The 16,534-nt window shown below is 39.9% G+C and overlaps 1 protein-coding gene across 1 annotated transcript in view; it reads right to left on the bottom strand.

The window, feature by feature from the left end:
* UBR5 (ubiquitin protein ligase E3 component n-recognin 5) overlaps positions 1-16,534 on the bottom strand; it is a 140,877-nt gene that overhangs the window by 73,947 nt on the left and 50,396 nt on the right. Inside the window, exons 10-13 of the mRNA XM_073330413.1 lie at positions 10,373-10,489; positions 10,178-10,288; positions 9,257-9,411; positions 5,380-5,497 (exon numbers count right to left, since the gene is read on the bottom strand). Of these exons, the coding sequence (XP_073186514.1) occupies positions 5,380-5,497; positions 9,257-9,411; positions 10,178-10,288; positions 10,373-10,489 (501 nt within the window). The remainder of the gene's footprint in view (positions 1-5,379; positions 5,498-9,256; positions 9,412-10,177; positions 10,289-10,372; positions 10,490-16,534) is intronic.

Here is a 16,534-nt window from a genome sequence, read left to right as displayed (position 1 = left end):
AGTTTGACATTGTACCTGCCTAGCAGGGCCTGATCGTTAGACACCCAAAATTCCAGGCTGGCAATTGAAAAAATTTTGCTGCCAAACAAGTCCAGCGTCCTGGCATCTTTATTTTTCTGTGTGCCGCTCGCCTAGCCCTTTCGTTGATGGCAGACACGACCAGGGACCCTGCTGGAAGGTGGGCATACAGGTATTCAAATCCCTTGCCGGGACATAGTACCTCTTTTCCGCCTTCTTGGAGGAAGGTGAAACAGAAGAGGGGGTCTCCAAAGACTTAGCAATTTTCAGGACCCCTGGGTGGACGGGCAACGGGAGCCGGGCCGGGGTGGAGGAGGGTATGACATTAAAGAGGTCATCAGACTCCTACGCTAGGGGGAACAGTGCTGGGCAGATTCCGGTGCTGGCAGCGCGTTGCATGCCAATGCTAAAGTGCCGGGCATGGAGTCCGATTGAGCGGTCTCTGAGGCAGGACGAAGCGCAGCCTCCTTGAGGAGGAGCCTCAAGTGGATATCCCGCTCTTTTTGAGTTTGAGGGCAAAAGTTTTTGCAGATCCTTCACTTATCCTTTCTGTGGGACTCCCTCAAACACCACTTGTGGGGGTTGCTAATGGGCATCACCCGGCTGCACGATGAGCATGGCTTAAAGCCTGCGGAATGGGGCATGCCCCACTCCGAGGTGAAGTCCCCAATCGGGAATCTAACTCCTAAACTACTACTCTACCACTCAACTTAATGGTCTAACTATGTACCTATCAACTAAATACAAAGGAGACAGAACAATGGACTGTAAGAACCGCTAACATTCTTGCCATGCAAGACAAGGCACTCCAACCAAACATCATGAGCGGTAAGAAGGAACAGAGGGTGTAGGGTCAGCAGTGCCTCATACACAGATGCATGAACATGGCACTCAAGGGGGCGCCACAGCTAACCCTATGGATACCACTAAGGCAAAAGTCTCCGATGACTGTACACATGGGTGTGCACACACTTAGAATGGAATAGACAGGAGCAAGCACTCGAAGAACTGCTGTTCAGAGCTGGGTAGCAATGACTCCAATACACTATTACAGAGTTGTACACAGCTGTTAAGAAATGCAGGTAATCCCAACACCTACCTACGTGGGTTTCAGAGAGCAGTATAAAGGGGACCTTAGGCTTGGTCTACTGAGTTTTTGGATTGACTTAATTATTGTGGTTTAAAAAAAACAAACAGTTTCCAAGGTCAGATGGGATCACTGTGATCATCTAGGCTGATCTCCTGTATGACACAGGTCATAAAACTTCCCCCAAAATAATTTTTGAACTACAGCATATCTTTTTTAAAAATCCAATCTTGATTTAAAAATCACCAGTGTTCGAGATTCCACTACGATACTTGATAAATTGTTTCAGAGGCTAATTACCCTCACTTTAAAAAGCATGACTTATTTCCAGTCTGAATTTGTCTCGCTTCAACATCCCGCCATTACTATACCTTTGTGTGCTAGAAAGAAGAGTCCATTATCAAATGTTTGTTCCCCATGTAGGTATTTATAGGCTGTGATCAAGTCACCCCTTAGCATTCCCTCTGTTGAGGTAAATGGTAGGGCTGTTCAGCATTAAAAAAAATAATTTTAATTCATTGTGCTGTTAAACAATAATAGAACACTATATAAATATTTTTGGATGTTTTTCACATTTTCAAATACATTGATTTCAATTACAATACAGAATACAAAATGTACAGTGCTCGCTTTATTTTTTATTATAAATATTGGCACTGTAAACAAAAGTATTTTTCAATTCACTTAATACAAGTACTGTAGTGCAATCTCTTCAACTTTCATGATACTTACAAATATAGATTTATGTATAAAAAATAACTATTCAAAATAAAACAATGCAAAACTTTAGAGCCTGCAAGTCCACTCAGTCCTACTTCTTTGTTCAGTCAATCACTCAGACAAACAAGTTTGTTTACATTTGCAGGAGATAATGCTGCCCACTTCTTGTTTACAACGTCACCTCAAAGTGAGAGCAGGAGTTCGCATGGCACTGTTGTAGCTGATGTTGCAAGATATTTACATGCCAGATGCACTAAAGATTCATATGTCCCTTCATGCTTCAACCACCATTCCAGAATACACGCTTCCATGCTGGTGACGTGTTCTGCTCAGTAACAATCCAAAGCAGCGCAAACCGACGCACATTCATTTTCATCGTATGAGTCAGATGCACCAGGAGAAGGTTGATTCTCTTTTTTGGTGGTTCAGGTTTTGAAGTTTCCACATCGGAATACTGTTTTTAAAATTTCTGAAAACATGCTCTAGATCCCAATCAGATTTTGGAAGGCACTTCAGATTCTTAAACCTTGGGTCGAGTGCTGTAGCTATCTTTAGAAATCTCACATTAGTACTTTCTTTGCATTTTGTCAAATCTGTAGTGAAAGTGTCATCCTCCGAGACTGCTATAACATGAAATATATGGCAGAATACGGGTAAAACACGGAGCAGGACACATAAAATTCTCCCACAAGGAGTTCAGTCACAAATTTAATTAACGCATTTTTTTTTAACTAGCGTCATCAGCATGGAAGCATGTCTTCTGGAATGATGGCCAAAGCACGAAGGGGCACACAAACGTTTAGCATATCTGGCATGTAAGTACCTTGCAATGCTGGCTACAAAAGTGTCATGCGAACATCTCTTTTCACTCTTAGGTGACACTGTAAATAAGAAATGGCCAGAATTATCTCCCCTAAATGTAAACAAACTTATTTGTCTTAGCGAGTGGCTGAACAAGAAGTAGCATTGAGTGGACTTGTAGGGCTCTGAAGTTTTACATTGTTTTGTTTTTGAATGCATTTATGTAACAAAAAAAAAAAATCTACATTCGTAACTTGCGCTTTCACAATAAAGAGCTTGCACTACAGTATGTGTATGAGGTGAATTGAAAAATACTATTTCCTTTATTGTTTTTACAGTGTAAATATTTACTACAAATAATATAAAGTGATCACTCTACACTTTGTATTCTGTATTGTTATTGAAATCAATATTTGAAAATGTAGAAAAATATCCAAATTATTTAAGAAATTTCAATTGATATTCTATTTTTTAACAGTGCAATTGAAACGGCCATTAATCGCAATTAATTTTTTTTTGAGTTAATCGCGTGAGTTCACTGCGATTAATCAACAGCCCTAGTAAATATATTGAGTTCCTTGAGCCTATCGCTATAAGACAGGTTTTCTAATCCTTTAATATCATTCACATGACTTTTCTCTGAACCCTCTCCCATTTATCAACATCCTTCTTGAATTATGGACACCAAAACTGGACACTGAATTCCAGCAGTGGCTGCACCACTAACACACACAAAGGCATAACCACCTCTTTACTCCTACTCGAGAATCTCCAGTTTACACATCCAAGGATCATATTTTCCCCTGTGGCCACAGAACTGCATTGAGAGATCATGTTTAGTTCATTACCCACCATGATCCCCGAATCTTTTTCAGAACCACTACTTCCCAGGATAGAGTCCCCAATTCTATAAGTATGGCTTACATTGTTCCTAGATGTATACGGTTACATTTAGCCGCATTAAAACACATTACTTGTGCTCTGCTTACCAAATAATCCACGCCTTTCTCTACCAGTGACCTGTCCACTCCCCCTATTTGTGTGTTGTCTGCAAACTATCAGTAATGATTTTATGTTTTCTTCCAGATCATTGATAAAAATGTTAAATAGCATAGGGCCAAGAACTGATCCCTGTAGGACCCCCGCAGAAACAGACATTCAACGATGATTCCCTATTTACAATTACATCTCAAGACCCAGAGTTTGCCAGTTTTTAAATCTATTCAATGTGTATGCCATGTTAATTTTGTACTCTTCTACTTTTTTAATCCACCTTTCTATCCAAACAAAGTAGTAAAATCTATACAACCTCTTCTCTGGAATTAAGGGGTATAAAGGTGCCTTACACTGGTATAGCTAATGTGACACGTGATGCTTTAGAAACACTGAATATTCAAAGCCTACTGCTAGGGGCCTACCAAATTCATGGCTGTGAAAAACGTGTCAGGGACTGTGAAATCTGGTCTCTTCTGAGAAACGTGGCTATTGTATGGGGCTCACAATATTGCCATCCTTACTTCTGCGCTGCCATCAGAGCTCAGTGGCTGCTGGCCGGGTGCCCAGCTTTGAAGGCAGTGTCGCCGCCAGCAGCAGTGCAGAACTAAGGATGGCAATACCGCAACCCCACCCCCAACAATGACCTTGCAAGCCCCTCACAGCCTCCTTTTGGGTCAGGACCCCCACCGTTACGACACCGGAAACTTGCAGATTTAAATATGTGAAACCACAAAATTTAAGATTTTTTAAAATCCTATGACCTTGAAATTTATCAAAACGGACAATGAATTTGGTAGGGTCCTACCTATTGCATTGAGATGTGACAGATGTTATGGGCACATGGAATATTCAAAAACAGCTGCATCTATTTTAAATGTTATTTGTATTCCTGGCTCAAAAGATGAACTAAAGGGTTTTCTGCAAAAACTGAAGTCACTGAGGGATAACTGATGCTAATCCTCACCAGTGATACAAGACAAGTAACAAATCTGTGGAAGTTTCGCTCTCACCTCCCTCAAGGCAAATAGCATATACTGGTTTGACCTGGTAAGAGGCCTGGGAGACAAAGAACTTGAAACGGTATAAAATACCAGCCATGAACAGAGGAGTCACTCACAGTCAAACCAAGAACAAACACGAGACTGTGAACAAGAGAGGCAGGCCCTGTGGAGAAGGCCTAAAGTACGTTAGTCCTACTAGGGTCCCTATGTGGGAGATTAACTGACCAGGCAGTCACCAGGCATGTATATAAGATGTTTTCTTTGTAATGCTTTTATTCTGAACAAACAGAGAGCTGACTGATCACCAGTTAACCCTGTCATTGTCCCTGAAACAGGACTGCAGGTGCTGAACTAAAGTCAGACCTACTGAGATAATTACAATAAATTGCAGAAACCTGCAGCCTGAGTCCCCAGTCTGGGAAGAAAGGATCATGGGATCCCATCCTGAGACAGGTCTCAGGCCTCTATCCGTCACCTAAGTGGCGTGCCCTCAGGGATACCAGGAGGCGGTCAGAGGTGCAGTTAGCTGTGACTGTAACCGCTTATTCCTCTAAATTTACAGGAATAAGCTATACCAGCATAGCTGCATTGACACGTAGGGGGTTGCAGCACTTTAACTACAGTAAAAGTGATACAACTTTTGTGCACAGACAAGGCCTTAGTGTAAATGGAGAATAGAGCCTGATATGTTTTTGACAACCAGTATCCCCCTCCCAAAACACTTAAGACAGCTCACAATACAGTGGTTGTACTTACTTGCGTGCCAACTGTGATATTTGGCATTGAAGAGATGCCAGCACTAGACTTGGGCTTTTTATTTTTTGCTCTGGCCTTTTCTAGCATCTTCTTCCTTTGGCTAAAAGGAACTACTCCCCTAAGGAAAGAAAACAAAATTATTAAACCAAGAACTACAAAAGAAGTGTCTGTTCATAGTCTTGAGCTTCTCAAGACTACAACTTCGGGCCTGTCTATATTGGCAAGTTTTGTTGCCAAAAACTGCCTTTTGGCGACAAAACAGCAATAACGTACACACTACAATGGGACTTTTGTTGCAAAAAACGCCCAGTTTTGGTAACAAAAAAATTCCACTGCTACGAGAGACTTGTTTTTTCCCCTCCCTTTTTTGTCCATAAAGAGGCTTCTGCCAGTATCCCACAATGCCTGCCCTGATTGCTCTGCTCAGTGTTTTGATCTCTGCTGCCCTGCAAGCATGCGCCCCTCCCCTTTCAAAGCTCCAGGAAGTAGCTGTGTGCTGCTCCATTTGGGAAACAAAGAGTAAATAACTGGAATGCTCCTGTTCTGCCCGGCACTAGGAACACAGCAGCAGGCAGACTGCTGCTGCAGAGGAAGGGGGACAGACTGCTGTGCTGCTTTGCCATTCCTCCGCACTGAGAGCTCACAGAGCTGCTCATGATGCTGCTTTCCGCAGCTGGAGGGGGCTGTGGCAGAACTTGGAGAGGATCCCAAGATGCGTGGGAATCAGCTCTTCCTTCCCACAACACTGCACTGTGGGATACATACCCACAGTGCATTGCTCACCCTGTCGATGATGGTGTCCCCAAAGTAGACATGATCTGTTGACAGAGGGAGCAAGTATGAACACCCTTTGGCGATTTTTGGGTGTTGAGGTAAGTTTTGTCAACAAAACTTGGTAGTGTAGACAAGCCCTTAAATGGAAGGCATGGTAAAACACCACTCTGCCAAAAGCCCTCAGCAAAAGTGACATCTTGCTGTCCCATATTCACTCCACCTCACTCTCAAATGCTCTTATATCAAAATGCTCACTTTACAAATCATTTTTTTTAAACTGCCTGTACTGAAAACTCAACATACTATTTAAAAACCTAAAACTTTTTGTCCTGCTTTCTATACCACAACAGAGAATCTAGAATTAAACTCACTTTGCAATTCTGCTAAAGAAACAAGGAAAAAACACCACTTGCAGCACTTTCAGTGTTAAATGCAGATATAATTTGCACTATACAGAGATGCATTCAGGAAAAAGGGGTCAATTTCAAGTCATCTGATCATAATGGCATTTTGAATCTAGCTCAGCAAAGAACAAGGTAATGCTATTTAAATATATTTTTAAAATACTACATTGTCACACCAGCCTGACAACGCAGCAGATGGAAGATGTGCTGCCATTCAAGAGATTGAGGATGAGAAGCAATTACAATATTCTCCCCACTATGCCCACTAGAACTCTATGTAAACACCACAAGAGCTTTTTGTATATGGGTTCTTACTGCTCTACTCTGTACTGAGTGCCAGGATCAGCTCTGGATAGCAGCAAGGATACATGCACCAAGGGCAAAACAGGTAACAAGTACAACTTGAAACAATTTTCTTGAAATGCAAAAGCAATTAACTAGCAAATACCAACTCTTTTTGGCAATCAGTCCCTAAACATATTGAGGCTGTCCTCACCATGACTGGCAACAATTCCCAAAGCTCACCGGCCTTTTCCTTCCTGGAGAAAAGAGTGGTGTTGGGAGGTTGTATGTTTTTTAAAGCACCGGTTAAAAATACTTTGTCCTGGTGTGGTCATGCCCTAAGTGAGATTTCCAAGTCATCATATTTTTTCCTCATCTAGATACTTTCTCCCCCCAGTCGAGTTAGACTGATCCAGCTACAACTCAAATGAAAACCTTAACACCCTTACCTTGATTTTAGCAAGTCAAGTTATAACCTCAGACTATACAGCTAGAGGTGGTAAACTGTGCGTACACGGATACAAAAAGAGTTAAGCCAATTTTATTTAGATAATATGGATTTACATACAAGACACCTTTTTACCATAGCCTAGCCACAGTATAAACAGCATAGTATGCTCTCTCTACCATGCCTGTCAGCAATTTAGATTTTTTTGGGAAAAGAATCATCATGATTAATAGAACCTTATGTCTCCATAATCTGATGACAAATACATGATCATCAATGTTGAAGTTAAGCATATCTAACTAGTGAAGGGCCCTGCAGGATAATTCAATTTGTAGTTAATTTTTAAATAGCATAACAAACAAACCTCTTAAATACAATGGGCTTATTATTCAAAAAAGGTAAGAAGGCATGCAAAAGTTTCCAGTATTACGGTCCCCACAAAGTTGTGGTTTACTGGTTGCTATGCTGAGTGATGCTCTAGAATGAACTGTGTTTGCAATGACATTGGTTTTACAGTCAAGAGAAAAAAAAAATCAGAAAGTTGTGATTTCTACTACAGCTCTGCTCCAAATTTCAAAATCAGGAGTAAAATACAGCTTCCTCATATATCTGGCTGTGATTTTGTTTGGCTTCTGGTTAATATTTAGCAAACACCCCAAACAGAAAGGTATTTAGTATCTCAAATTTTCGGTGCTTGCAAGTAACTGGTCAGCGAGTATTTAATCCCACTATAACAAAAGCTACTGGAGATCCCTGCCACTGTAAGCAAGGCTTGTTTAGATTTAGCATAACTCTTAAGTGAAGCACAGGTAAAAACAAGGTGGGCACTGAAAATGGCACGGATATGCATGTCAACTCATTGTAATTAGAAATGTATTTTCATTTTTTTACATGCTTGGAAAAATCATCATCAACTTCTACCTTTTTATGTCCAGAAAACTTGACATTTTAAAAATTCAGTGAAGTTTTACAAATAGAAATGTTTTAACAATTTATGGGAGGTTATTTCATCCAATTTTTCAGCATGCATTTAAGCCAACAATATAGTTTATGAATCAGACTGCCTAACATTCTAGCCACAGAGCTCTATGGGAGAAAAAGGACAGTGTACACGGGTAAGTTTGTTTTCTATATTATTTGTAAAGGCCTGAAAGATACAAAATATATTAAAACTACTTTGTGAAACTATGTAATACCGGGGGAGAACATTCAGCAACCAGCATTTATTTTCCCAGTAAGAACAACTCAATTATCTGGATCTGCAGATGACAACCCAACTTGACAAGACAATTTTTTTCATTATCTATATTGCACAGTCTCAGTCTAATGTCCTAAATTCTGTAGCTCTTAGCAAGGCTTTCATACTCTATGAAGTCAGTCATCAGAATCCAACGATGAAAGTACATCTTTACAGGCACGTCTGGACCCTTGACACCTCAGTCAGTGGCATCTCACTGTATTATATAGCTGCTCCTCAGCTACAATACAATAATGGTATCAGTTTTACAACGTTCACTATGTTTCACAGCACTATTAGCAAAAACAGCCTTCTCTAGAATCATTTCTTTACCAACTTTTCTATCACTATCCTATCTGAATACTAATGAATTTAACTTCACAAAGTATCACAATATCCCATTTTACAAAAAACAAACAATCAAAAAAAAAACCCCAATAATTTCAATTACTTCCTCAAGGTCACACAGGAAGCTTGTGGCAGAGCAAGGAATAAAACCCAGATCTCTTGATTCCCGCCAGGTCCAATGCTTTAGGCACAATATCTTTCCTCTTTTGTAATCATAGCGTGCAATAATACAAATACTTCCCTCAAGGATAGTATAAGCCATGAAAGCAGAGTTACAGAACTTCATCACTAGAACTATAACATGTGAACTGCAAGGAAGCTTTGTCATTATAATGAGTTTGCAGATACTTTTGGACAAATATATTCAATACCATATATACTTACCACCAGTACAAGTTGTTCTCTAGCTGAGCACAGGTATAAAGAGCACAACAATGTAGTGAAACTATCCGTTCTCCCTGCAGCTCTGAGTATGTCTGTGCAGTGTGTTCCAATTTAGAAGCTACAGAGCTTAAAGTTTCATCCACCCAGGTAGCAACCTAAAAGGAAGGGGAGGCGGAAAAAAACAACACTGCATCCTAAACAAACTCTTTACATTTTTCAGAATGAATCAGTTTGGGAAAAGTATCATCAGCCCAATTCTTCACTCCAGTCTTAGAACTGGCCCTTTAAAGTTTTGATTAATCTGGTAAATTTTCCCTTCCAGTTCTGGTCTCAGCCAGAAAATGAAAGTACCAAAAAACTGAAAGGGTACTCCTGGTCAAAGCATTTCAGCAAATTTGGATATTTAACCAAACTGCATTTTAACTCTAAACTTTCTGAGATTCGTCTATTATTGGTCAAAACAAACTTACTGTTTGTATAATCTGTTTTACTGTACTTGGAGCTCAAAAATCTTTAAATCCTTAATATTTTTTGCTACAACTCCATTCCAGAATTAGTCCTCTCTAACTTGAGATTTCAGCGCAGCAGTAAAAAATTAACAGTTTTTTGAAATTTGATAAGATGGACAGGCTTTCATTGCTTAAGAGTCCCTGGAGGCTGGGACCACATTTTAATCTTTGCTCACAGAAAGACCTCAGAACTGCCTTTGATTTAAATTGCTATAGTACAAAAGAAGATAATTATGAAAGCTGAACCTGTCAACAAAAATTATTCACTATGATCTTTATAATGATATTAATTTGTACTACTGACTTATAGCTGCAGACTTTGGTTTACTTATTCTTCATAGAGCAAAACAGTGGCTGAAAAAACCCCAAAAGTTTTATCATGAACTCAACAACAAAGAAAAGGATCTCATACCTTGTTATTTTCTGTGGCTACAGTTGCTCTGATACTATTTGCAGAAAGGAGCACTATCTTTTCGTTGGTTAACCCCAAAAACATTGCTCGTGGATGATGTAATGAAGGATTCTTTGAAAGCATAAAAGAGGTTATTATTTTATAAATTCATACATACAGAATTATTTTAAAGATAGATTTAAGGATGTACAGTACCTGTGCATTTCTATAAGGCTCTGATTCACTCCATTTCCACTGATAAAGTTCCCCTTTACTGCTAACTGCCACAAGCTCAGAATACAGAGCTCCAATAGAAATAAACTTTGTTCCATCCTACAAATGAAAAAGATGAAGTCTAAAATGGCAGTGCTATATACTAAAACTTTTTGAGTAACAGCAGATTTTAACAAACAAAAAATGTCAAGTGTGCAAAACAGAGCTTACAATGGTTACTGAAATTTTAATCAAGTCATCTGTACTATTAGAGTTCCACTGAATTTAAAATTCAGTAGTAAAAAAGAAGTTATCTAATGTGTTGCCTGAAGCTGATCATACTTTCGGAAACAAATAATGAAATATTCAAGATCTTTTATTCAGGAAGTTATTTTCCTTCAGTTCAGTAATATCACAATTTGCCAATCACATTAAAAAAATTCAATTCACAGCCACAAAATATTTATGACAGTGTGGTTTTTGGTTTAAAGATACAAAAGGAAGGATATTTAAATGTTACAGATAAGTGTCCTATTAGGGGCAGAATTTATCAGTTTGGAAAAGTCCCATTTCCATGTGGAAATTTTTGCACCCATTACCGTTATCAGTGACTACTAAAAATACCATAACCACAAGATTTGAGAGAAATATATTTGAAATCTTTTACATTATACATTTGACAGCACCTTTGTGTACAGTCAATTACATTTTTGGTGACTGAACATGTCTTTCTTCACACCCTGCTGGAGTATGGTGAGGAGTAATGGGAAGAGAGCTGAACTGACAACAAGTAGCAGGCAGATGTGCGCACACAGAAAAGGGGAACTGGAAACAAGGCTAGGCATGAGCATTTTTGTTATTGCTCTTATTGCCTCTGAGCCTCTCACCCTTCTACACATTTCTCTGCATCTGTATTTATTTTGAAAGTTGTTTTTTTAATTCAAAATACATCATTTAAAGGGTGATCAAGAATTTTTTTAAGATAATAAATTAACACACCCACGTTGTCAGTGTTCCCTTAATTTTAAATTCTGTTAGTGTCTCAGTACCACAACCCAGTATGCGCATCTTTACATGCTATTACTTAAAGGTGACACTCTTATCCGGTTTAGCCCCATTTTCTTTAGTTTGTCAAGGCTCCCATTTATTGGGACTGAAATTTGCACGTTCTGTATCATCCCTGAGAATTTTTATTTGTATTTTAATTTTAAGTTTCAGCAAAATTAGTTTGACTATTTTTAAATTATACAAGCATGGCTGGGGAGAGAGGGAAAGGGGACAAGATACACTATCTTATCTGAATTTTTTTATTAAAAGTCAAAATATTTTAAGCAAGAAATTATCACACTTGACTTTTACATAGCTCGAGGTTAAGGCTCAAGACATTAGAAGAAAGAAGTTCAGCAGTTTTAAAGTAATAGACATTTTAGGACTCAGAACCCGAAGTCAAAGCCATATGGGTGGACTTCTGTGTCCACATTGATCCCCAGTGTCTTGAACGGGAACTCCATGCAGGTAAAGAAAACCTGCCTATGCAGATCTGACTACAGGATCAGGGCCTTAATTTGTCAATTTCATGCACAGGGTGACAGAATTTAAAAAACAGTGGGATTTAAGACCTTCTCAGTTCAGGATAGTCTTCCAACTTAAAATTAAGATTAATTTTCTTTGAATTTAGCTTGTTTTGCAAAACTAAGGTTTTAAAAATCAAACTGGTTTTCGTTTGGGTTTTTTTGGGAGAGAGGGGAGGCATTTTGGGGACAGGTTGATTTTGTTATTAAATTGGTTCTGATAGTTTAAAGTTACAAAAGTTTTAAAATCGGTTCCTCAACTGGAAAATCAGTTCTTCCAAAAATTTTCAAGATAGCTCCATTAAGAAATGGCTCCATTTTAGCAGGCAAACTGAGTAGCTCAGATTTCTCTCTTTCTCAAAAGCATTTTCCTCCCCTCCCCAAAGAGCAAACACAACAATAAGGATGAGGGAGTCAGAGGTTAAGGCTGGACATTAAAGCCATCACACCCCCCCTTTTTGCATATGCTTTAAAAGTTGTGTCTTTATAGCATTATATATATTTATAAATACATAAATACAAATAAAAAAAGTGCATTTCACATGATGTATACCATATGTATAGTAATATACTATTACGTAACACAGATTCAGCACATAATCTGATCTCCCCCGTTATATGAAAAACCAAAAATTCTTCCAAGAGATCAGATCATTTCTTTCATTGGATACTGATTGCAAATCAACTGCCATGTTGTGAGCTCCTATATCCATTTAGATTCTAGTAGTTTAAAAAGACTAGGTTTTTTTTTTTTTTGCCCCCAGAACAGTCAAGCACATTAAATTGCCAGAGGAATTGTTTATAAACACACAAGTGTATAAAATGAGCACTGATCAACAATACACTCTTATTTTCATAACTCCTCAGTAATTTTGTGCATTGTTCCTCAAATGAATGTTTTAAAATCCTTAGGGAAGAAATGTCTAAAACATGTTTTGTGATGTACCCTACACACACAGGAAACCATACATAACATGGTATAATTATGTCATTTGTAAACCGTAGATGAAACATTTATAAATATTCCAAAGGTTAAGAGACCTTCAAGGTAGGGGTGTGTACACACACCCCCCCTCTGGATTTACACACTCATACTGTGGCTAGAGGGGCCATCATATTATGTAGGTTAGACCCAGAATCAGACAAGAATAGCACTTTTAAATGTACCCATATTGCTGACAGTATCTGTTTTTTTAATTCAGGCTTCCCAAAATGTTTATGGATAGTCTTCATTCACGTGAAACAAAAAATTGCAAGAGCTATTTATCTGATATCATTACAAAAATTGCTTTAAAAAAAAAAAGATGCCATTTCATAGTTACATTTATAAACAGAGGCCCAAATATTCACTCCAAGATGACTCTGAATTAATGAAATATTACATGCTATGTTGACTTAAGGTAAGCTTCCTCAAAAATTGTAAGTAAGTTTCATCTTTGTGATAACTGTATTAAAAACAAGACATTTACAATAGTTGAGTGTGAAGTATTCACTAGAATATGCATATGAAGTGTGAGCAGTAAATTATTACTAGTTAAACGTTCATTTTACAAATGCATCTTATATAATACCAAAATACATTAAGATATTATTCAGTAACAAATTTAACTAGGAAGTATACACATACAGCATTGTATGAGAGGATATAATATGAATTAGAGTATTCTTTATACAGAAAACAGCAACCCAAGAACAGCTAGGTAGATGGCGAGTTGCTATCACAGCTACTGAATAGCTACCAGAGTGCTGCAGAGAAAAATAATTCCATTTACTGGAGGATTTGGGTATTCTGAAAGTTGCTTTCTCTCTGGTTTGGAATGAAAAAAGAGAACTTTGAAATTCTCTGCAAAATGGAAAGCCTTGGGGTCCCCAGCCCAGGGACAATCTGATCAGCTGGCTGCCCGGGAGCTGTGGACTCTCGACATCTGGGAGCCTGGGCTGCCAAGGAGCCATACCACTCAGGACTTCCAGGCTCCCTGTCAGCCAACCTCTGAGCTCTAGAGGAGCAAGAAGCCTGGAGGCCTTGCTTCATGGCAGCCCAACAGATGAGATGTAAATGAGCCCTGGTTTCTCATCAGTCAGACTGCCAAGGAGCCACGTGGGTAACCTGGCAGGAAAACAGATAGGATTCCATTGGAATCCTGCTTGCTTCTTGTAAAAAATGAATAGTCCCTAATTTAGATGAATTAGCATTCTCTAACTGAAAAACATTCCACTGTGAAATTTCCAACAACCTCTGACAGCTACGAATTGGGTACACCTTATATTTATTACCCAGTCACCTTCACTCCCTATACTCCAGCCTCTACCTTCACTCCCTATACCTCCGCCTGCTTGTTTGTCTCATCCATCTGTCATGTCCTGTCTTTTATACTGCAAGCTCCATGAAGGAGGGACTCAAGTTTATTAAAAGATTGAACAGCTAAATAGAATGGAACACCAACCCGTTGTGGCCTTCAGGTGCTACTGAAATCTAAATGTATAGTAATAAAATAATAAATATAAAGTCTGTACGGAATCTCAGTGATTTTATATAATTTGCTAAATATTTTGTCTACATGACTTTCTTCATCCTACTGTTAAGACAAGTCAGAGGGCCAAAAGCACTGATTTAACAATTCAGAGTTACATGTTTAGGTTGTACTTCAGAATTCCAGGCATGGGTTGAAATGCACTTATTCAAAAATGAACAGTTTTTCCAAGAATCCACACTGTTCAGCCTGAGTACCAGGATGGAGGAAGTGGTAGTCAAGGTCAGCAGATAGACATGGAAAGTGACAAACCTCTGCAAGCTCTTTACCACTAGCTTGGCAAGAGGGCAAATAAACCAGAGAAGTGGGAAGCCCAAAAATAGAATATCAAAAGAACTGCTGAGCAAGGAAGACAGGAGAGAATGGGTAAAGGAAGAAGACAGACTGATATTGCAGACTGACACAGAGCCGTTGAATTGCCTGGAAGCGGTCGGTCGGCAGCAACACTCTCAACCTCGTGGAATCTAACAGGGCCCCAATGAACTCAATTTTTTGAGTGGGAGCCAAGGTTGACTCTGCGATGTTTAAAATGAGTCCCAGAGAGTCGAGCAAACGCAACATGGTGTCGACGTGGGTGAAAAGCTCCTCTCTGGAGCCACCTTCAGCAACCACTTGTAAAACGTCCACCAGTTTGTGCGTGTTCTCTTGGAGGAATTCCGCTTGGATGCCCTTGGATGCAACTACGTGGCATAAAACATCCCAGTGCAAACAACAGTAGGGAAGCGCTCCAATACTTTGATGTCAAAGGTGGTGAGAGCCGCTATGGGAGCGCTTGTGGCATCAAATGCAGCAGGGACGAAGTCCCCCACACGATTCTGGTGCTGTCTCCATCCCCACCATGGGGACGGAAGAGTCTGGATGCAGTGCTGACCAACATGAAGGTTCAGCGGCTCACTCCATTAGAGGGGTTATAGGTGAGGCAGCCTGGGGAAAGTCCTGGACCAACAGTGAGGTTGGGACCAAAAGGCAGAGGAGGTCTGCAGCTGTCGTAAGTGTACAAAGCATCATCACATTCGGTACTTGTATCTCCTCATTGGTACTGAACTCAAAGGATACCCAGAGGCCAGAACCAGGGTCAACGATATGGGGTTTCTGCCCTTCCCACTCAGTAACAGGGAAGCGTCAGAAGTACTCCAGCCATTCTGGTGGCAGATCCAATTCCATGCTGGTCCACGTTTTTCCTGGGGGAGGTGGAGGAGTTGCCCTGCAACCTAGAATAGTCCCGAATGGTCTTATGAGACCTCTTCCTTGGTGCCGATGACAGAGAACAGCTTCTCCACCTCTCTCGCAAGGCGCCTACCCTAGAAGGAGGGGCAAGAGTGCTCTCCGAACCCAAGGCTGATCTTTGGCCTAACAGGGCCTTGGTACCAAATCAGGCCGCATGTCCTGTTCAAGTAGGGGCTTCTTGAGGCAAAGGTCCTGTGCCACCTGAGTCCTCTTTTTAAATGATTTACAAATCTAACAGTGCTCTTTAAGGGGCGCTTCACCGAGACCAAGTCGGAGTCACTGTGGGGATCACACCTACACACGAAGAACAGTGTTTAACCCCCGTAACAGCTTCACCAGGGACACTATCAACTAACACTAACTACTGACTACTAGCTAACTTACTATATATAATAAACTAGGCTAAGACTAAATAAGAGGTTGTGAGACTACAACACCACAAAGCTCTGGCTCCAGCCATGGGCTTTGAGAAGAAACCAAGGGGGGTCAGGACAGCACTGTCTCATTTTGCCAGGGGAGGGGTCATAGCCACAAGCACCGCCCATCTAGAGGTACAGCTAAGAAACAGACTCCAGCTCCAGTGCGCTGGACACGCACACACCTAGGTGGAATGCACACTCTGCATCTACTCGAATACCTGAAATTTTAGCCTGGGCTCCCATGGAGATGGAATATGGGGTGCAAGTGGGTCCAGCTACCAAGGCCAGATGGATACTTAATTACTATTTGTGCAGCTCTTGATCTTCACTTATTTAAATAACCAAGCATGACAAAATAGAATAAATGTAAACAGAACTGAAAGAACTGAACTAATCAAAATACAAGCCTCTTTTAAA

This window comes from Lepidochelys kempii, chromosome 2 (genome assembly GCF_965140285.1).
Source record: "Lepidochelys kempii isolate rLepKem1 chromosome 2, rLepKem1.hap1, whole genome shotgun sequence".
NCBI lineage: Eukaryota > Metazoa > Chordata > Testudines > Cheloniidae > Lepidochelys > Lepidochelys kempii.
This window is presented reverse-complemented; position numbering and strand designations above follow the sequence as displayed.